The sequence below is a fragment of the Malaclemys terrapin genome, chromosome 19 (genome assembly GCF_027887155.1).
Source record: "Malaclemys terrapin pileata isolate rMalTer1 chromosome 19, rMalTer1.hap1, whole genome shotgun sequence".
In the NCBI taxonomy this organism is placed as follows: domain Eukaryota; kingdom Metazoa; phylum Chordata; order Testudines; family Emydidae; genus Malaclemys; species Malaclemys terrapin.
Genome location: NC_071523.1, coordinates 14,574,114 through 14,596,509, shown reverse-complemented (window position 1 = coordinate 14,596,509; position 22,396 = coordinate 14,574,114). Strand labels below are relative to the sequence as shown.

Genomic DNA, 22,396 nt, shown 5'->3' with positions numbered 1-22,396 from the left:
CCTTTGTTTGTGGATTTTAGAGGGTGGATCAATAACAGTAAAAAATAAAAGTCTTACAATAGAAACTGGCTTCCAAACTTAGCTATGGAGTGGTTACCAGTATTCCATTAGAGACAGACACACTTTCTCTGAGCCTAATGACTTAGGTGCCCAAATCCCATTGGAGGTCAAGGAGAGTTGGATGCTTAACTCCCTTACATTACACTTCAAAAAATCTCAATCTGTATTTTATAGAAAAGAAATGCCAGCCAAAAAAAACCCCAAAACAAAACCACACAAACAAAAAACCCACCGGGGTTGGGCACGAGGGGATGAGGGGCGGGGGAAGACAGCAGTGGAGGAAGAGCTTAAGGATAAATTATGTTCCGAATGCTATAGAAAATGTTTTTTCCTTAGGCACTTGCCAGAAATCTTCCCACATGAGCCTCAGAACTTCGGAACAACTGCAGCGAGAACTTTCTCCTGTAGTCAATATTTGTTTAAGCTCAACAGGAGGTGGAGGAGAGGAAATTGCTGTGTGCTTCCATGCTAGATAAGCACATTACCCAAACCAAACTTCAATGCTGGTAGCCCAAATGACAAAGAGAAAGGACAGCAAGGCCGATCCCGCAGAGACAGATGCATGAACTTAATGTTGATGGGACTGCACACTTGTGTAAGGGCTTGTCCGCATGCAAACTTGCTTCGAAATAACAAAAACAGAGAATCAAAACTGATTTAGTTATTTCAGTGCAAATGTCCACAATCAGATCTGCAATGAAGCAACCAAAGTGACTCTCAAACCATTTAGCTATTTTGGTGCAAGTTGGCACGTAGCCCAGTTGGAAAACTCTGCAGGATTGGGGACTGAGTGATCACAAGGAACAGGCAGCAACAGGATTAGGAAATTTCCTGTTCTTTTCCCAGATACCCTCCCTTTTTATACCAGAGCTTATGCAACCAGAGCTGCACAGCATTTTTAAGTAGCACAAGTCCCTGCTCTTTTAGAAGACCAATAAAAACCACAAAGTGCCAGCAATTGCCCCACCCAGCCACATTCCCTACCCCCAAAACATGAGTTCTGTGAGCATCTCCTGGTCTATTTCACACTGGGGTGAGGCAGGATGGATAAAGAAGGCACCAACAGCTGCCGATCTACACATTGTATGCAGCACACAGGGGAGAGGGGGGAAAAAAAGCATATTTGCCCCCACTTCGCCCTTTCTCCTCTCAATGAGATCCTGCCAAAAGTCCGGATGCTGGAATTATAAATGCACAAAGCAGAGATTGCAGCCAAGAGACAGGGCTTTTCCTCAAGAATTAATCTTGCAAGGGGGAGTTAACTTTATGCAGATGCAAAAACTAGCCCTTTGGATTAAGTTGAAATAACTGGAGAGGCCTAGACCAGTACATGTCCCCCGCATCCTCCCTACTCAGAGGTGTTTCAAACCCAAATCCAGGTACTGCAAACAACTCCAATGGGCAAAACCAAAAGGCCAGCTCTACACAGCAATATTTGGGGGGAGAAAAATTCCAGTTCCTCATTATGCGTCTTATGTCCAACCTTATCAAGAGCCAACCTGAAACTTCAAAGTTTGAGAAATTCATTTAACTCCTGCTTTCATTATTTTAGTCTCTGCATGGACAGGGCCACAATTACTAGAAGCCCACAAGAAAGGGCCCCATCCTTGCCAGCTTTCCAACCAAGTTCTGCCGACGCAAGAGATTAAGAAACGCACATGAAGGTGGAACTTTCTGAAGTTCTGGTAGGTTGTGTTTCCACTTACCAAATCTGAATAGTTACTGAATTCAGGATGTCAGAGCTAGGAGTGAAGCTGCTTTTAGCTGTAGTAGCAACAAGCACGAACGACCCTTTGGGTTAGTGAGAGCCTGGCTTGGTTAGTGAGAGCCTGGCTTGGGGGCAGACATGAAATTAGCTTGGTTGGCTCAGTTTAGTTAACAAATGGCTCTCTGAGCACTGCAAGATCACCCCACACTATTCAGAACTGATGTCTAGAGAGATTCCACGAGGCTGGGGCTGGAACAGCGAATGTCCTATAGAAGGCTGGGATTTGAGGGAAGCTCCCAAAGCACATACCGACAGCTCACCAAACTGCAGCCAGTCTTCAGCTCCTACAGGACTCTCTTTGAGCAACCAGTTCAGACAATTTAAGAGCACTAGATCGCAAGGAGCGAGGAACAGGGAAAAGTCTTGCAGGAACACTGCTTTAGCTGCCTGGCTGAAACACCTACTCAATGGCTCAGAGCTGGCATCCTTTGGAGGTCCTTAGCCAAAACGTTGATGATGGGTTTTGGTTTTTTTTTTGTTTTTTTTTTTTAAAGTTCCTTTGCTCCATCTGGTGGTTAGAAAGTTTTAAACTTCACTGAGCTGCCCACAAGCAGCTTCTTCCTACAAGTGAAACGTTAACGAAGCATCTGTAAAACCACAAACATTCTGACAAGTCACATGCTAGCAAAACTATAGAGAGAGGCTATTAGAATAACTCGCCCCAAAGACTCACTTATGTCCACGACTCCTGTGAGGTAGACAGAGAGGTGAACTCACTTTGAAAGGTGAGAATACAAGTGTGGGGGGAGCAAAGGATGTCGGGACACCATTGAGCATCTAGGGAGTGACAAAGGCCTAGGAGGCCACAAGATGGAATTTGTATTCATGTGTTTGCCCAGCCCCTAGCATAATGGGGTCTGTGACAGGCTCACAGGTGCTACTGCAATACTAAAACAATAGAGTCCCATGTGAAAGAGTGATGGGCTGCTCTGAGCAGGTTGGGGAGACAAGGAGGCTCTGTAAAAAGACAGTGGCAGCAAAACAAATCATCGGTCATGGAGTCATGAATCGAGCAGTTCCCACCACTCAATTAGTCCCTCTGTCTTCCCCACTGTGTCTCACAATGCACCCCAACCAACTCTTCGGCTTCCTCTGGGTTCCCTGCCCACTCATGCATGGCCGAGCAGAGGTGGCCAGCATACATGGCTGTCTGAATGGCAGTTGACAAACCCTCAAAAGATACGGACACCTGCCCAAAGGAGCGTCAGACACCTCGACAGATCCCATAGTCCTCTTTGCGCTGCTCCAGCGGTACAGAGCATCACTAAATGGGCAACGGAGGTTTCCATCTCAGCAGAGAGGCCAAGGGCTGGATGGACCCTGGAGGACCCAACATACCTTCTCACTCCACAGCGGCAGCCCCTTCAGGCCAGGCATCAGGCAGGTTGGTTGGTCAGTGACCCTGTCCGTGCTCTGCCAGTTCAAGGGAGCAGACAGAAGCTCTTTCTTCAGGGCTAGCAATCCAGCACCGCTCCCTCAGTAATAAATTCACACAAACCAACTTGAGCAAGAACAGCTATTGCTATCGTCAAGAGAGGAGCCCAAACCTTTGCTAGGCCTTTACTCAGACACTTCTTTATCAAAATACAACACTCCCTGGACATAGCCCACAGATCCCATTGCTTTAGGGGACGCAGGAACAGGGAGCTGTCGGCATAGTTACTGTGCTAAAGGAGATCTGCTACTTCAGAGGAGTTTTCTAGTTGCAAATGCAGCATTCCAAGGAGACACAGCAGGACATCCACATGGAAGCGACACGGACACCCCTCCTTAAAGGACAGGGAACCTCTGGCATTTAGGAGACAATTTAAGCCATGAGAGGTGTAGGGCTGACGTCAGTGTAGCTAAGGAGACGCAGTGTCAGTGTAGACATGGGGTAGGCAACCTATGGCACATGTGCCGAAGGCGGCACGCGAGCGGAGTTTCAGTGGCACTCACACTGTCCGGGTCCTGGCCACTGGTCTGGGGGGCTCTGCATTTTAAGTTTTAAATGAAGCTTCTTAAACATTTTAAAAGCCTTGTTTACTTTACATATAACAATAGTTTAGTTCTATATTATAGACTTAGAGAAAGAGACCTTCTAAAAACCTTAAAATGTATTGCTGGCACGCGAAACCTTAAATCAGAGTGAATAAATGAAGACTTGGCACAGCACTTCTGAAAGGTTGCCGAGCCCTGGTGTAGACACTGCGGTACTTACGTGGGTTGTCTTGTCAATGTCACGGCTCCAGAGGAGGAGAACACACCCCACCGACAGAAGGAAGGTAGCAGGATCATGCACCACTGAAGTAGTTACTGCGGTGGCTGTAAGTTGACCTAACATAGGTTGACTTACAACTGTAGCATAGTCATACCCCTCAGCCTGTACTCGGACAAATAAACTGAAGTTGTACTGTTTTCTGACTCATAACCCCCTCTTCCCCACCCACCCACGGAGTAACGGGGATCTCGTGGCCAGGAGTTGGCCATCTGTTTGGCAACAGCAAAAGGAATTCAACCCACCGCCCTGTAGCGCTACCCAGCTAAACAGGGTTACCCCAAGGGGCAGACCTATCAGGCAAGGAGGTGGCATTCTTAAAGAGGCCCTTCTCTCAGTTACAGCCACACATCTGAAGCCCAGCTAACGAGATTTAAAAAACCAGGGCAGGAGCAGACACTGGAAGATGAAGGCAGTTTGACACAGCCGCTACCTACACCCAGGGACCAGGCAAGGCGGTACTAAGCAATGGAGCCCAAGCTCCCTCCACCTCGGCACTAGAGGGAAAAGAAGGCGAGGGGATTCCTGCCACATCCCGCCCCCAGGACACCTTCCCCCGTTTGCTGTTTGCCAGAGACCAGGCGATCACGTGCATTCCTGCCAGGCCCAAGCTCGCCTTTCAGGATTATACAACCCGACGAGCTAATTCAATGATGGGTTTATTTTGGGCCTCGGCAGGGTGACAAGGCAAAATATAGCCCGTAACAGGCCCGTGTCGCCTTTGAAGAGCTGCCAGGGTTATTTTTTACCTAGATGCATCATGAAGAATCGGAGAGGATAAAAAAATAAATAAATAACACGGTTATATTTAGAATTTCATCAGTGGCAGGGCGGGTTACGCTTCTTAGGGAGGAGACTAATATTTAGGGAAGGGGGCCAGGACAACAGCAGCTGTGGCAACTACCAAACATGGAATGGACAATGCTTAGATCCGTTGTGAGTCTTGTTATTATTCTCCCGCCCCCCCCATCTCTTTCACACCCTCTGACACTAACAGCCTGTGGTCACTCCCCAACCTCTTCTGTGGTTGGGTCCTCTTCCCCCTGCTCCATTGACCCTCTCCAGTAGGAGGTGCTGTACTGATTTTGCACACCTGCATATGCCAATCATGGAGCATTCTGGAAATCAAGACACCAACCAGCAGTCGTGCCTATTCAACGTCTGCTGAAGGAGGGGCTACGTCCTCCATTATAGCTCCCTAAAGAAGATGCAACACAGGCTCCCCCATCAGAACTACCTTGAAACTAGAGAGCTTTCAGTTTATTAAAGAACCACCCGTGGTTCGCCCAGCTCAACAGGACGGACAACTCCAGGCCCGATCCATTGTTCCACATCCTCCCACGTGCCCAATCCACAGAGGACAGGCCGACGTTCCAGCCCAAGCTAGCCAGATCTGGCTCTTGAACTCAAGCTGAAGCAGCTCATTCCTTTTGCTCCGGAGGCCCCCAGTGCGATCCCCCCCATATGGGTGGCCAGCTCACATGTACTCAGCAGTCATGAGACTGGCCCCCTCCAGAATCATGAAGGAATTCGTTCGGGGATTGTTTGTTTTTGTGTCTGTGTCTCCTGGTTTCTGAGCCCCATATCACAGGGATTCTACTAGACGGAGTTCACTGGATCCAAGCACCTCAGGGGGGAAAGGAGACGTAGCAGCACCGGGTGGGCTACAGGAAAACACAAGCCAACAGTCAGACTGGTCCTATAGTAACTCAGAAGTCTGACCATTGACTTCCATGGGAGAAGGCCCAGGGCCATGAATTTGGAACTGGTGTCCAGGCTGCAGCTCCTACCCCTGAGGAGGGAGGTTGACTCCCCCTCCCAAATCAGAGAATACACAGAATCCCATTGGAATGGGGCCTTCCTGGGAAAGGTTTAATGTGAAGGGAACGGTTGGGGGGAGGGGGGATTCCCCCTTGTCTGAACCCCTCATTCCTCAGTTTTCAGCACCCTCTCCCCACACCCTTGCCTCTGGCTTCTAAGCAGCCAGTCTCCAGTCTCACCCTCCTGCCTTTCACTCTAGCAGGAGGCAGATTTCTTTAGCATCTGTCTGTCAAAGCTGCCAGGAGGGAGCAGGACATCTTTTTAGATCTAGCTGGTCTGGCATTGGCTATAGCAAGCCCGAATTTATTTAAGTGCAGACTTCTGTAAAGCACAGAGGAGATTAGTAGGCAGCTAGTTAGAGAGTCATGACACAATCCCCATTTAATAGCCAGAGAATTTCGACAGGTCAGAGATGGGGATGATTTCCATACCTTGTTGTTATCGTGCAGCCGGAGCCGGCTCCGATTCAGCGGCAGGAAGGAAGAGGATGGATTCAAGAGGGACTTCATGCAACTCCCCCATCTCCTCCCCCAGTTCTCGTCAAGCCACAAAAAGGGAGGGGACTGTGCTGCTCTGGGCTGTTCTTTGCTAGAAGATGGAGAGAATGCCTTCTGTCCTGATCCCGAGACACAAGAGCCAAACTCTCTGCTGCTCACAGCAAGGATCCTGGACCAGACTAGCCCACAAGGGTGAAAGGGGTTTAAAGGCCGGCCACAAGGGGGTGTGCAACAATCCCAAAGCGCAGCCCTTCGCCCAGTGGGGTTCTGGTCTCTGACTAGGACTCCGAGGCGCGATGTCAGGGGTGGCCAACCTGAGCCTGAGAAGGAGCCAGAATTTACCAAAGGACATTGCTAAAGAGCCACAGTAATACGTCAGCAGCCCCCGCCCCGCTCCCAGCACCTCCTGCCTACCGACAGCCCCTCCCTGCACCTCCCGATCAGCTGTTTTGTGGCGTGCAGGAGGCTCTGGGGGGGAGGAGCAAGGGCATGGCAGGCTATGGGGAGGAGGTGGGAAGGGCTGGAGTGGGGACAGGGCCTGGGGCAGAGCCAGGGGTTGAGCCGTGAGCACCCCCCGGGCACATTGGAAAGTTGGCGCCTGTAGCTCCAGCCCTGGAGTTGGCGCCTGTACAAGGAGCCGCATGTTAACTTCTGAAGAGCCGCATGTGGCTGCAGAACCACAGGTTGGCCTCCCCTGGGCTACGGCAATACAAATTATAGCAGCCAACATGGCAGCTCCACTTCAATTGGCCTGGCACAAGGTTCTGTGTGCCGTAACACCACATCCCTAGGCGGGTACTGGGGACTGAACCCAGGGCTTCGGGATTTAAAAGCACGATCCCATACGCCAGCCACTAGAGGGGAACAGAGCTACACTGCAGTTACAGGCAGAAAGCGGAGGTCATTTCCCCCACCCCTTTTCCTGAGAAGGGAAACCACCTACATACTGCCTTCCCATGCGCCCCCGCCCCCCCAAAAAAAACCACCATGGTAAATGATGGGTGAATAGATTGTGCCCAGGCTGGCAAATTTTCCCGTGGCCTTTTGGGAAAGCTGGTCTAAACAACCAGCACCTGCATGTAAAGAGTGGGCTATTGCGTGGCACTGCCCTCCCCGGGGGCAGGGGAAGGGGGACCAGAACTGCAAGGCATGCGTGAGCGAGACCCCCGGTACTTTTGGAGCAGGAGGAAGAGAATTCCATGGGACGTTCCGACTGGGCCTGGGATGCATCGTCATGACCACAGGGAAGCGCTAGGTAGCTCCAGGCTCGCTGCAATTAAAGGGCTACGTTGCCATTCCCAAAGGTGCTATGCACCCACAGCCACCCAGGGTGCCAGCTGAGGGTTACACTCACATCCTTCTCTAAAGCCTTGAGCAGATGTGCTCACCCTTCCTCCCAAAGTCAGCAAGCAGTCACAGGTGCACGCATTCGTTTTTCCCGGGGGGGGGGGGGGGTTGGGGGGGGCCACGGTTGTGCAGATGAAGAGCAGGCTGGGAACCGCACCCTGACCATCTCTTCCTGCACAGGAAGCTTGGGAGCAGATGCTTGCTAAGAGATGGGCCTGAACCTGATCTATCAGGTCAGTTACAGCCACCAGCAGCTTGTCTAGAGAACCCTGCTGGGGTTTCCCAGCCCCCACCCCCACGGCTGCTTTCAACCCAAAGAACCTGCAACAGGACAGATTAAGTGCCTCGCTCCTTGCTGCAGCAAGCTCGCTAGCACCATCCGCAGGGGAGCGGTGCCGTGATTCACCCGGGTGCACAGGAGTTACCAGGAACGGCAGCCGCACCAGGTGACCTCGCAATCCATTTACCAGGGTGTCCGCTGTTCCCAGCGTGAAGCTGTAACAGCGACAGGGGCCAAGGAAGTTAATCTGTATCCCAAACATGCGGGGAAATGAATACAAAACATCGCCAAAGAAACGGAGAAGCTTCTGCTGACCTTTGCTTTGCATTACACACCGGGGGCCAAATGGTGGAGGGCCGCATGGAACAGATGGACTTGCCCAAGGGATGAGTTTAGATCCTCACTTCTAAAGGGATCAGCGCTCCAGACGCAGAATAACCGTCTGTTAAGGGAAAACCAGATTCCTGACTGCCCCCTCCCCCCACAATGTCAATGTTTAAAAGACCAAACAGCAAACAAATGGAACACATTTGGATATCGCTCTAATGCTGCCTGTCAAGGATCAGGAGGGAGAGGTAAAAAAACATGGAGGGGGAGAGGGAGCTACATATTTCTATTGTCCACACCTGTATGGACAGTAATCGAACAAAGTACCCTTCCCAGCAAACAGCAGAGCAAAACGCCAAGATCCAGCTGTTCTTGGTCATCCCCTAAATTCTGAAAGGGAAGTTTGGATTGCAGGTTATCCATAGATGCAACCACTGGAGGGGTTGCTGGATATCCCACCGCTGGGCAGCCCAGGATTATGCATCATCATTCTTACTGACACCCTTTTTAAACGGGATCCCATCTTTTCATTGCCCTTGATAGGAAAGATGAGACCAACTCCTGCAGAGGAGGGGGAGCGAAAGGGGTACAGACTTTGGGAGATTTTCACTCCAGAATATCTATGGCAAGACTGGAATGGGCGAGACTTGTGCACAATTTCCAGCTTACTTCCTGATTTTTAAACGGCAGAAGAAGCTGACAATTTTCTGCCACTCCCACCGCCAAACAACGAGAAGGGAATTTTCAAAGAACGGCCAAGTAGTCAGCAGCTGCCGCTAGCAAGCGTTCTCCTATACAACGGGCCTGTTCCTGGCTTCCAGCAAAGCCAGTGAGAGCTTCGCCAGCATTTTGATAGAAGCAGGATTCTAGCCACAGCCTTCCCCCAAAGCCCTCTTCATTTTAACATCAGGCTTGCCGAAGCTATGAAATAGTTTTGCTATTCCAGATTTCGCTGCTTTTCCACCAGGGAAAGCAGGAGGAGACATTAAATCTCTCTTCTGTACATGTCCCTCAGTCACCGTGGTCAGACAAAGCGCAGATCTTTGGAGAGCACCGTAGTCTGCAGCAGCAGTTTGAGCTGTTTGCAAAAAAAGACACACACACACACACACACACACACACCTATACAGGAAGAGCCCAGTTCCTGATTTCCAGTTTGGTTTAATAAGAAGAATTTCCTTCTTCCCTTCAGACTCATGCAGGAAGCCTGCAAACAGACCAGCTCCATGATCTGATTAGGTTCCATCCTACGCACATTTCCTGAAACAAATGATTTGCGGGAGTTACTTTCCATTCCGACTCCTGCCCCCAAAAGTGCGATTCCAGCCAGGGGATCAGTCTTGGGTTCCAGAGAGCAACTGAAAGGATGACGCAGTTATCCGATTCATGCCTACCAAGATTGCACCCTACTGGCACTTCCCCCCACACCCCCGGTAGGACAGGGACTGATGTTTGGACAGTAAGTACCTACTCAGACTGCCAGTCCCTGAGGGCAGGGATGGCGTCTGAGTTAGAACCAAGGGCAGTGCTCAATCACGTGCAGTGAGCCATTTAGAGAGGCTAAGACAGGCAAAGGCAGGGCATGTGCTTAGACACAAGCCGTATTTCAAGGGCAGCGGTGCAGCCTGGGTGGTAAGGTAAGGAAAGAAGAGCCACAGTGGATTTCACAGGTACTTCTATGACGTTCATCACTCCAGCACCCCCATGACTCAACGCCCACGTGGGCAAGGGAAGTGCTATCTCCATTTCGCAGATGAAGCAATTGAGACAGAGGGGAAGTGACTTGCCCAGGTCAGAGTGAGTCAGTGGCAGAGCCGGAACCAGGAACAAGGTCTCCCAGCTCCCAGGCTGTGCCCTCCCCACCAGGCCACCCTGAACAAAAAAAGGATGTTCCTGGTTCAGAAAGGAGCTGGCCAGCACTGGCCAGGCCATGGCTCAGTGGGTGGAAAGAAGAGGAGATCTTGAGAGGTCAGTGAGAGTCAAGGCCTTCATCAGGGATGGAAGAGCACCAGACGGGTACAGCAGGCCAGCAGGATCTGGGCTCGCCACATGCAGTGCATTAAAGGCATGAAGCTGACACCAATACACAGAGGTCCCCAATGCTTAAAACGAGGGGACAGCTCAGCCCCCACCCCACCCTCTGCTTGGGAGAGGAATCAACTGGGGAGATACCCACTGTGTGGGAACAGCTCCTAGACACCAGCTTTTTAATAGCTATCACTGTGCAGGAAAGGGCTTATCTACACACACATCTGCGGAGAGGTTACTACTACAGACAGCAAGTAGAGCCGCTGCTTCAGCTCACGGCACAGAGGGTCATGCTTTTAGCACGGAACATCTGGGTTCAAACCCTGCCAGTGATAAGCTGGGGCAGGTCTCATGACACTGTTACTGCTCAACGGATGGGAAACAGCAATACAGCCCTCGGAGGAGGCCTGCTAATACAGGCTCAGCTCTGTAATCAACCCCAACTGGGAGGGCCGCTCCTTAGCTACCCATCTGGGTCTAGCTGCCGGCCTGTTCTGTATTTGGGGCGGGGGGAGACTGAAAGTTTCTGTCCTCTGTTAGCAACTTTGTAGCTTTATTAGAACAAAGGGACAAGTCACTTGGTTTTGCTAGGTTTGGAAAAAACCCTCCTAGAAGCTAGATTAGAATAATCGTACTGGAAGAAGGTGGCTCAGTTACTCATGGCCTGCAGAAAACTGGGGGGGGGGGAGGAGTAAGGGAGGGGGGGGCTAAGTTCCTTTTCAGTGCACCAGCAGCTCTTCCAGTTAAACTGGCGAGGAATTCTCGTTGGCAATATGGGGGACAGATACAGCTGCCTCGCAGGAAACCCCGTTCTGGGGCGAGCGCATGGTTTCTCTCGCTTTCAGCCCGCGACTGAAAATGCCCTCACTGCAGCCAGCCTGACAGATGCAGGCACATGCTGGGCTGGCAACCAGCTGTAGAGAAGCCGCCGAGAAGAGGGGCGACGCTGCTGCCGAATTCGCGGTGATGTTCTTTAGCTGCTACAATCCCAGAGACCAGACAAGCCGGGGCATCAAGGAGATACAGTGACCTGCACAGCAAGGGACTCCTTGGTATTGGGACTGACCCCAGCTAGGCAAGCACGGGTCAGGGAAGTGCCCGTGTGCAGAAAACAGGAAGAGGAGGGTTATTCAGAGGACATCCTAATCAGGCTCTTTCCCTATTGCACCAAACTAAAGCTACGGTCCTTGACTAGGAGCCTAGAGACACTGCTGCTCTGGGACACACAGCTGCCAAGCAAAAGGGATCTGCCGTGACATTTTGATTTCAAGGAATGCTGCCCGAGTTCTATCTGTAATATTGTTAAAGAGCCTCTGGAGGAGGCAAAAACATCACAGGTTTTAATCTCCCCAGTCCAGTCCCCCTCTCCCCCCCAGCTGCCAAAGCAAGCAGCTACTGCAAATACTTATGGCTAATATTTACATTCAGACTCAGTTCAGGAAATACGTGTGTTCTTGTCGGTGAAGGAGTGGGGCACTTCCACGACAGGCCCTTTGAGGGAGGGCAGGTTTCTGGCATGATGTTTCCTATTGCAACAACGGGTCAGGGTTAAAAACCCAAACAGGGAGGTTGGCAATTCAAGGCCTTTGCAGAGCCATTTTATAGCTCCAACAGCCCAGGTCCCTGGTAACGCCAGCTCTGCGGCACGTTGTGGAACGTAACCGGTCGCCTCGTGGAAAACACACTCCGAAATGGCTCCAACGTGGATTTATTTGCTGAGCTCCAGAAGCGCCTGCTTCACACTCAAGCACTTGAAGCACTGATGACTTCCCCACCAGTTACAGGTGAGCAGGGACCTGAAAATGGACCCTCGGTCGCAGGCTGCAAAGTGAAAATGGACAAAGCTTTGGATAAACAAGGAAGCAGCTCTGACTTTCACCCACAGCTCAAACAACCTTTTCTCTAAGCAGAGGCACAAGTTGCAGAGTCCAGGACAGATCTGGATTCCGTACACCCCAAAGCTCAGGATCGTTTGGATTGAGGGGTTTGGGTTCAGCCCATTATAAAATTAGAAGCACTTTGCAAACTTCAGATCCATATTTTGACCTCTGTTCAAACTCCTGCCTTCTAGTTGAGTCCCTCCTCGCCCCCCGCCCCAGCCAAGTTCTGATCATTTTCTCCCTTTGTTTTTCATTGTTGGATGTGCCGCGTTGGAAGATTTTCTGCCAAGATTTCCAGCCCGTTTCTTTTTAAGACCAAGAGATGTGACAAAGCTTAAAGTATTACAAACATTTAAACTTTGCCTTTGGCTAGTCGGGAAGCATGAAGCAAGGCCACCTGGAGAGTAGGGCCATCCAGTCACACATGGTTAACGTGGGGTACCTATGTGTGTATTCCAGGGTTAAGCCTTCGACACAGCGCAAGACCTGTTCTCAACATGCTAATGCAGCAAATCAACCAGGGCGGGTAGTTTGGAAGACTATATATTTTATATTACAGCAAAAATAGGTTTGCTGGATGGCAACAACGTATAAGGAGACAAACTGGGGGAGAGATTTTCAGAGACCCTTGGGGACTTGTGCTGGGATTTTCAAAGTTAAGTCGTCTTATTTAAAATACCCACCCTCCTTGAGGGTCCCTGTGACTGTCCAGAATACAGAGGTGCACTGCATACAAGCACAGGGGTTGTAATGGGAAAGTTGGGTCATTAATTCCCTAACTGCTGACAGTTCTGCAGATATAATGGCTATTAAAGACTCCGCAGCTTAATGTTTATTCTACATTTTCATGTACTAAGGCCAGTTTCGGGGTCAAACCCCGGCCCTACTGAAGCAAATGGCAAAGTTCCCATTGACTTCAATAGGGCCAGAATTTCAGCCTTAAATTCGCTGTGAACTCACTTCTAGATGCTTGCCAAGCTGCAAATTTAACTCCCTCACTCCTTTGAGAGTTAAATCTGCTGTCTCTGGAATAAAACGAATACAGAGACTGCTTTTTGTCATTGGGGCCTGACTGGAAGAAGGGAGCCCAAAACCTAAACCCAAAGTGAAGTAGCACCTATACAGCCTGCTTTAGCGGGGTTTCTCAATTGCGGCCACCTTGGCCGCACGCAGCCACCAGGAGCTTTTCTTGTGGCCACAGCGTCCTAGGCTGTGATGGGGGAGAGGGGGATGTAGTAAAGTAGTGGCCCCTCCTTGTTACTCCTGGATGCACCCCTTGGTGTTGGTTGCTGGAGCTGCCAGCAGGGGTTGGACGCAGCCCCTCTCTGGAAACACCTGGGGCACAATGCTGGAGGAGGAGACAGATGGCGAGTTCCCCACCTTCCCAGGGACAGTGGGGCTCAGGCGTTGGCCTTCAGCTCTGGGGTGACAGGGTAGCAGGCTCTGGCCATGGGGCTTTGGGCTCCAGCCCTGGGTGGGCAGCAGCAGGCCTTAGGCTCCAGCCGCACGGCTTCAGGCTCCATCCCCAGGCCATGGGGCTTCGGAATCTGGACACAGGGCTTCAGGCTCCAGCCCCCAAGTATTTTAGTATCACCAGCAAGAGCTGGTGGCCGCACTCTGAGGCCACCAAAAAATTTGTCCTAAGAACCCCTGGCTCAGGGTAGGTCTACACTACACACCAAGCCTGGACTCTGACTCTGCTCCCCTTCCGTTCACACACACCAATCAGTCTGACTCGGGTCAGCAAGCACTCAGGACCTGGGTGGGCCAGAGCCCAAGTCCCGCTGTGACTCGGGTCCACGCCCTGTCATTCTCAAGCCAGACTTGAGTCAGAAGGTCTGTGTAGGGCACTACAGACACGCTAGCACAGCGGTGGGACCCAGGCCCAGCAACTGTCAAGCCAGGTGCCCAATGCTGCACACACTCAAGTCAGGTTTGCAAACACCAAGTCCACAAGCCTGGATCTCACAGACCCAGGTTTACAATGCACTATAGACTTACCCTTAGAGGGTGGTAACATTAGTGAGCAGGATGTGTTGTGTTGATTGTGAACAGTCACGGCCACTGTATATGCATACAGAACCCACTAAAGGCTTGGCGTTAGCAGCAGTTTCAGATGTAACATGCCCTTAAGAAGAAAGGTTTACATTTACACACAAACAGGAAGAAAAGGAGGAAGCCCCCCTCCGCCCTTTATTGGGGACTGCAAAGGGAGCGACACAGAATAGTCAGGGACTGTGCACCATTTGAGTCTGCAAGCACAAGTGCGGGTACAGCCTACTGCCTTTAGCCATATCAACCTGGTTCTGGTCACTCCCGTCTCAAAAAGGATAGAGTGGAACTGGAAAAGGTTCAGAGAAGGGCAAAGATGATCAAGGGTATGGAACGGCTTCCATACGAGGAGAGACTAAAAAAAGATTAGGACTATTCAGCTTAGAAAAGAGATGACTATGGGGGACTAGGATAGAGGTCTATAAAATCATGAATGGTGTGGAGAAAGTGACTAGGAAAGTGTTATATAAGAGCTAGGGGTCACCCAATGAAATCAATAGGTAGCAGGTTTAACCAAACATAAGGAAGTACTTCTTCACACACCACACAGTCAACCTGTGGAACCCATTGCCACAGGATGTTGTGAAAGCCAAAAGTATAACTGCGTTCAAAAAAGAATTAAATAAGCCCATGGGTCCAATCAATGGCTATTAGCCAAGATGGCCAGGGACACAACGATATGCTCTAGGTGTCCCTAAACCTCTGACTGCAAGAGACTGGGACTGTGTAACAGGATGGACCATCAAAATTGCCCTTTTCTGTTCATTCCCTCTGAAGGATCTGGCATGGACCACTGTTAGAAGACAGGGTACTAGGCTAGATGGACCATTGGTCTGACTCAGTAAGGCCATTCTTATGTTCTCTTTCCACTCTCTTCATAAGACCCTTTGTTTTCAGTTTAAACTGATTTTTACCGAAAAATTCTCAGGTTTTACAAAAAGTATTCTTCAGTATTTTCTGATTTTCACCCTACTTTTGTATCATTCAAATATATAAACAATAACTTGTTTTCCTAATAAAACAAAATATTGCATGAGATGTATGTATTACGATAGGTTTCAGAGTAGCAGCCGTGTTAGTCTGTATCCGCAAAAAGAACAGGAGTACTCGTGTCTCTAAGGTGCCACAAGTACTCCTGTTCTTTTTATGTATTATGATAATACATTCGTCTGTGTGTATATGCAAAGCTGCCTGTGGAAGTAAGACTATGTATTAGTCTAGAAGATACACACAATAAACAAACGGGCATGCACGCAAGCTCTGAAGTGCGTGTACAACTGAACATACTGGTGAATCTCACGCCCACCATGTACACATTTTAAGCTGTAGCAGATAACGATTTGACACACTAAAATGGGAAGAAAATGAAAATCTGTGTTCTGAAATATATTCTGATACAAGTATTCAAAAGTTTAAAAACAACACAAGCAGGAGAAAGGGACGAAGCTGAGTGTATCCGCTGTAAATGTTTATAAACTAATAGTTCTAAATCTACAACAGTAAACTGTTTATTCAAATCAAAAGTTTTATTTGGAGATTAGGGATGTATTGTTTTCTTAAACTCACAGGTGGCAGTGTGTTTTGAGTTCTGTTTTAGTTCTACAGCAAACCACATTGATGAACGGAATTCAAAGCATTAATCTACTGAATACTTGCCCCCTCCCCCCATCTTTCCGTCCACCAAAATAAACCCTGATATTTACCCAGAAAAATTACCACTAGTTTTTTGCAATGATTTTCACCTGTTTTTGTTGTGGTGGTAACGAACACTGAAATTCCTGGGAGAAATTTAATAAAATAAAAACTGAAAACAAAAGGGCCCTAACTATTTGTGAGATGTCACGATGGCCAAAACTTACAACTTGAAGCTCTGGCATTGTCCGAGAAAGGATACTGGGCTAGATGCACCATTGGTCTGACCCAACATGGCAGTTCTTATATCTGAGGGCCTGGATTCTGAGCTCAGGTTAGTGTCACTCAACTGAAGACAATGGGGATAAGTAAGTTCAGGGTCTGGCCCAATGGCATTTGCTACCGAATTGGTTTCTAGAGCTAGTGAGGAATTTTTCAACGAACTATTTTAACTGAAAAATGCTGCTTCATCAAAACTGTTTGAGAAACTGGGTTGGTTTTGACGAATCTCCCAACACAAAATGTTTTTGGAAAAAACGTTTCAAATTCCTGAAATTTTAACATTTTCAACCAGAAAGGTTTTTTTTTTTAAATATGCGAAAAAACTTTGTTTTGAAATTTTAGTAAATGTAGGTTAAAAAAATTAAACAAAAAAGGCAAAATTGAAATGAAAGGTTTTGTTTGACACAATCTGGAAAAAAAGATTTCTTGTTCTGGAAAATTTGAGATAGACTTTGTCCAGATTTGGGACAAAACATTTTTCCGTTCATGCAAAAATTCTCCTGGGAGGGGAAGACCATTTCCCACCCAGCTCTGCTGGTTTCCTCCACCCCTTCTTTCTTCCTAAACCCTGCAGTCCCAGGGAACTGATGGAAGTTAAAGCCTGGCCTAGCACATACCTGGGTCCTGCAGGAGCAACAGTACAAGTGCTGTGCGTCTCCTTTCTAGGAACAGGACGCAGGGCACACAAGAGCTAGTAGCAGCCGGTCACAGCTGGGAGGCAAGATTTATCCATTCCGATCTCTACATCCCAGCAAAAGACCTCTAATCTCACCGGAGTGGACTTAAGCACGAGGCTGGGGGGAGCTATTCTTAGATGCCTGACTTCTCAGCAAGCCAGCTAGGGTGTTTCAGCAGAACCCTGCTGCTTGCCCTCTCTAACCTTGCAGATTTGGGTGTTTTTCAGACAGTCTTGAGGCCTGAACTGGAGCAGATGCTATTAAAGGGTGAATGAAAGGGTGGAAGGAAGAAGTGACTATTCTTTCATCAGGCTGCCTTTGAGAACCAATACAACAAAGCTTTGGCAGAAGACTAAAGTTAGGAGCCAGGGACAGCTTTGTGTTACAGTTTTAAGACAACAAACCCATTTCCCTCTACTGCAGAGCTGTGAACACGTGTCAGTTTACACACACACACACGCCCTTATACAGCCCCCACTGCTCCTAGTATCCAAGTGCCTTCAAGAAGCGTAATGAGGCAGGGAGATTAGCATCTGTCACCTGCAGTTCTCTCGGGGATGGGGGGGGGAATATTTAATTTTAATGTGATTTGATTAAATACAAATATATATGTGCAATAAGCAAAGGAACCTATCTTGATCCTACACCTTCCTTTAAAGGAAGAGCAGTTTTAGCATGTCGCGTTATCTTCCCAAAACAGATACACACAAGCAGGAGGTGTGTCAAATGCCGACCACCAGCAAGGCCAGCCCCCAATGCTGAATTCAGCTCTGCCCCTCCTCACCACCGCTCCTTCCCCGCCACACACTTCATGGCAGATCATTCGTTCCGGTTTTGCGTATGGGGCAGGGAATCACACAAATAAAGGGCTTAATTGTCCAGCTCACACTATTATTACAGTCCCATTCTGTGCATCGGGAAAGCAGGATTCAACCCTTTTTCAACAGGGTCGATTCTTTGTAACAAATCTGTCCAGAGAGATGCTTTCCTTTCCCCTCCTTTTTAAAAATAATTTGGACAGATAATACCAATGCTCATTTTTCAATCAATTTCATTTTCACACTTGCGCAGAATTCAGGGTTTTCTTTTAAGTTTCATCAATTTAAATGTTCACGGCTGTGCAAAATTATGGGGGGGGGCATGGATCAGACCATGATGTAATACCAGTAGAGGCACCGAGATTCAAAAAGAGTAAAAGCTTTAACCATTAAAACACAAAATGTCACTGTTACACGTCAATATATACCATGCAAATATCCTTAGACCAAATTCTAATAAGTTCTCAAGCAGCATTTTTCTTACTTTGCCTAGCTGTTAATTTCCATCATTAGTGGAAATATTCTTTCCTCGGTTTGCGAGTGCTTATGCTGAAATCGATGTGGACTGACAAAACCTCATCCTTCCAAGCCTAGTTACATATCTGAAGCTGTAAGCTCATCAGGGCACAGAACTTGCTCTCTGGTTTGTACACCATGTGCCCTTTGATATCCCTATATAATGGCCAATCAGATACGATTTCCATCAGCTCGTTTTAGGACTAGCCACATGCCGAAGCCCTCTTGTAAGCAGTAGCCCTCTGATCTTTGAAGTTCAGTGTCAATTCACAGCTTGCACCCTCTTTCCAGAAAACCTGAGGCCCCATCCCAAACACACGAGACAACTGACCTAGAGTTTGAAGTGGAAAGGGCCCAAAATAGCCACCATATAACCGAGCACAGAACCTTCTTATTTCAGCAAGATTACAAGCTGAAGGGCCGTTTGTGCTGATGCTTTGCGCTGGCAACTGACCCCAACAGCAAATGCTTCCGAAGTGGCCTCAGTTCACGTAACGACGTAACCACCTCACGTTGCCCCTAGGCTGAAAGCTGTGACGACGACGCACGCAACCGGTTCGTGACATCAGGCAGGGCCTACTTCGAAGCATTAAATACACACACACAGTGAAGCTAATATCAGGGGATCTGGTCTTGCCTTCCACTAGGACAGGAGACCCCCACGAGGGTTTAAAACCAAGTCTGTCACACACACACACAAGTGATGACCCACAGTTACACTCCTGTTCATACTTGCCTCCAGCTTTTTAAGCTGGCAAGCACCTCATTGCAATCTTTCGATGCAGAGGGTAGCTATAGCCACAGAGGTCGTACTTGAAGCAGATCAGCACACCTCGGCCCGGGCAGGAACCACTGGAGTATCACTTGATGGAGGAGAACCCCCCCCCTTGCAGTAGCCTCTTACAGTAGGATAGGAAGAGACTTCAGAGCCCTGCACTCACTTTCCAAGCACTCCGCACTGCCATCCGGTAATAATGCAGCCAATAAGCCTATTCATTCCAGAGCACCTCTTAGCACCACGGGCTGCCGTGCAAGTCTGAAATATGCACAAACAAGAAAGCAGGTGCACGGTGTGAGAGAACACTTTGCACAGCTATTGCCCTTTGCACCTACGCATCTCCATGTGGTTTTATAGACATTCATGACACGGCTTGCACTCTTGCTAAGCAGGTGTGACAGCCACGGTCTTGGAAGAAACACCGAGGATTGAACTAGGGATGTCCAAAGCTAAACATGCAAGTCTTTACAGCCTGAACCAAAGAGCCAGGCTCTGCAGTTGTGGCTTGAAACAGAACATCATCATCTCTGGATCAGGCACAGAGGAGGATGCAGGAATGGCGTCCCTAGCTTCTGTTTGCCAGAGGCTGGGAATGGGCGACAGGGGATGGATCACTTGATGATTACCTGCTCTGTTTATTCCCTCTGGGGCACCTGGCATTGGCCACTGTTGGAAGACAGGATACTGGGCGAGATGGACCCTTGGTTTGACCCAGTATGGCCGTGCTTATGTTCATAATACATACCAAGCCGGTGGGTTACACTGGCTCTAGGATGAATTCTCATCTGGTATAAACTTTCATAGCTCCACTGAAGTTCCTCATCTGCTACGAGTCACGTCACTACACTGAAGTCAATAGTGCTGGGAGAGTTTACACCAGAGGAGGATCTGGCCCATTATCTCTATCTTACAGACAGAGAAGCTGAAGCACCGAGAGCTTAAAGCAACTGGCTCAAGCTCAGAGCGCTGGGGCCGGAGCTGAGAATAGAACCCAAGCGTTTAGACTCCCACTCCTCTGCTCTAACGCCGTTGCCTGTCAGCAGATGTGTGCTTCATAACCGAACAAGGCACCCACCAGTTTAGTGCGGTGCCTCTATTTTTTACTTCCCCGTTATACTTCGGGTCAAACATTCACGTGATTCTCCCTGCAGGAAAGAGTCTAAGGCAAACTTCAAACCTTTTGCTTTAAGAAAAAAATGTGAAGATCCCAAATCATGAGCACATACTTATTACCCGGTAATATTTGGAGTGAAGCGAAAACAGATTCCTTCAATTACCACCCAAGTCCAGAGACATTCGTTACATCACTGTAGCGTCTAGGAGCACCATTTATTGACAAGGATTCCACTGTGCTAAGGGCTATACAAACACAGAACAAAGAGATCGTCCCTGTCCTATAGCTAGCCACATCAGAGTTTAAAGTGTCAGTCATTTGCGGGATTGCTTTCCACCACCATCTCAACCCTCCCAACAGAAGAGACACCCTCCACCCCATTTTTAATATGGACAAAAGCTCTGAAAGTTACTGCTCCTCACAGACGCCAAGGGCAAAGTCACTCGGGGGTACACAGAACTAGGCAGGTGTTTTGGTTTCACAGGATCACAAGAGAAAGCAGCTTGCATGTCCACAAGAAATCCTTTGCAATGTCTGTTTACCCATTTTAGACCCACGGCTCAGGAAGCCAGTTACTAGAAAGTTTTAAAGGTAGGTAACATCTTTCACCACCCCTCCTTAAAACCCCTGCATAAATAAGGAGCAACCCTTGGTTCACTCTAAGTCCCCGATGAGGATGCTATCAGAACCCTGTTCCCGGGAAGAGCCCCAATAAAGGAAATGGGGCTACTCCACAGAATTACTGCTAGACAGAGGCTTAAGTCAGGAACAATTTTGCAACTGACTGATTCTGACAGTGGCAGATTTAGGCCTCAAGTATTTAGGGAAGACATTCAGAGTCAGCCACCCTCTCTCTCCCTCCCCTATCGGGGAAAAGGAAAGCTTTGCAGAGTTTGAGTTAAGACACTTTGTCGAGAAAAACTGAAGCCAAACTGCTCATTTATTAGAGAGAGCCCAGCTAATCCCGCCTTCGCTGAAAAGCTCAGTGCAACTAACCATGGAGCAGCTCTACACGTTAAAAGCGTTGATCTGAAACGACCACATGCGTTCATATTTACACACATCATATATGGAAATCAGAACTCCGTTTTAACCACATTCGGCTGCTACCCATGGCCTGTAGAATGGGTTTAAATCAAGTCCTACTGGTAAAGGAGAGCAGACTTTGGAGAACACACTTTTTGACGGAAGGACGGACCAAGGGGCAGGAGGAGTGGAGAGGTATGTGACAGATGGACGATGCCCATTTGCTTTGTTTTCAAAGGCCACCTCTTAAACTGCATTTACCTTGCCAACTCGCAAAAGAACTGCGGTAGAAATCAGAACTCCACTACCGAGCTCCTCCTTTTGCCTGGCCGAAACTGCAACATCTTAACACAATTCTGGATCAACTTTTCCCCCGCCCCCGGCTTCAAATCCCTGGCTTTAGCAACGCAGTCAGGAAAGTACTTTTGTGAGTTCCTTTCTGTGTACCAGCTATGGCCAATATCAGCTCAAACGCTACTTTGCACCTTCCGCTTCCTTTAAACACACTATGGCCCAAGAGGCTGGTTAGATTATTAAACGTACCTACAATGCAATATGCACCAGAGTCAGCTTTGAAAACAAAAAAAAAAACCCACAAGGCCCAAACTTTCCAAGCCTTCAGGAGCCGCTCTCATGATTTCCTCTGTGTTACTTATTTGATACCTCACTGCGGAAAGGTGTCAGTCGCTTTCTACCAACTCAGCAACTTCTTTTAAAAAAAAGGAAATAAGGGCCCCGGCGATGGTCCCAACGAACTAAAAAGCAGGTCCTTAAAAGCAAGCCCACCGCGCCCTGTTTTCCCCACATGTGGAGGGCGCACGCGAACAAAGCCCAAGCCATGCCCTCACGCCCAGGGCCGGGGAGGGGCTGTCTGCTGGCCCATGCCCCGCCAGGGAGAGGGCTCCGTTGGGTGCTTTGTCCAGGGCAGGTTTAAAGCCGCTGCGGCTGGGGGCGACGGAGGGGCGCGCCCCCACCTGCCCCGCAGCGCACCCCCGCTTGGGAGCCAGCCTGCGGGAGCAGACAGCCGGCTGCGAAGGGATCGCAGACCCGGGCGAGCTCAGGGGAGGGGGGCGAGGAAGGGCAGAGCCGGAGGGAGCAAGGCGAGGGCCCGGCAGGAAGGCTCCGAGGCGGCTGCCCCCGGGCAGCCCTTACCTGCGGGAAGTCATGGCGACGCGGGACGGGGAGAGCCGCGGACGCCGGCGTTCAGGCTGCTCCGCAAAGTGCACGGTGCCTGCC

At 49.2% G+C, this 22,396-nt stretch overlaps 1 protein-coding gene across 1 annotated transcript in view; it reads right to left on the bottom strand.

Moving 5' to 3' along the window:
• LOC128826236 (tyrosine-protein phosphatase non-receptor type 11-like) overlaps window positions 1–22,396 on the bottom strand; it is an 82,494-nt gene extending 60,098 nt beyond the window's left edge. The window contains exon 1 of the mRNA XM_054009431.1: window positions 22,313–22,396. Coding sequence (XP_053865406.1) covers window positions 22,313–22,326 — 14 coding nt within the window. The 5' untranslated portion in view covers window positions 22,327–22,396. The remainder of the gene's footprint in view (window positions 1–22,312) is intronic.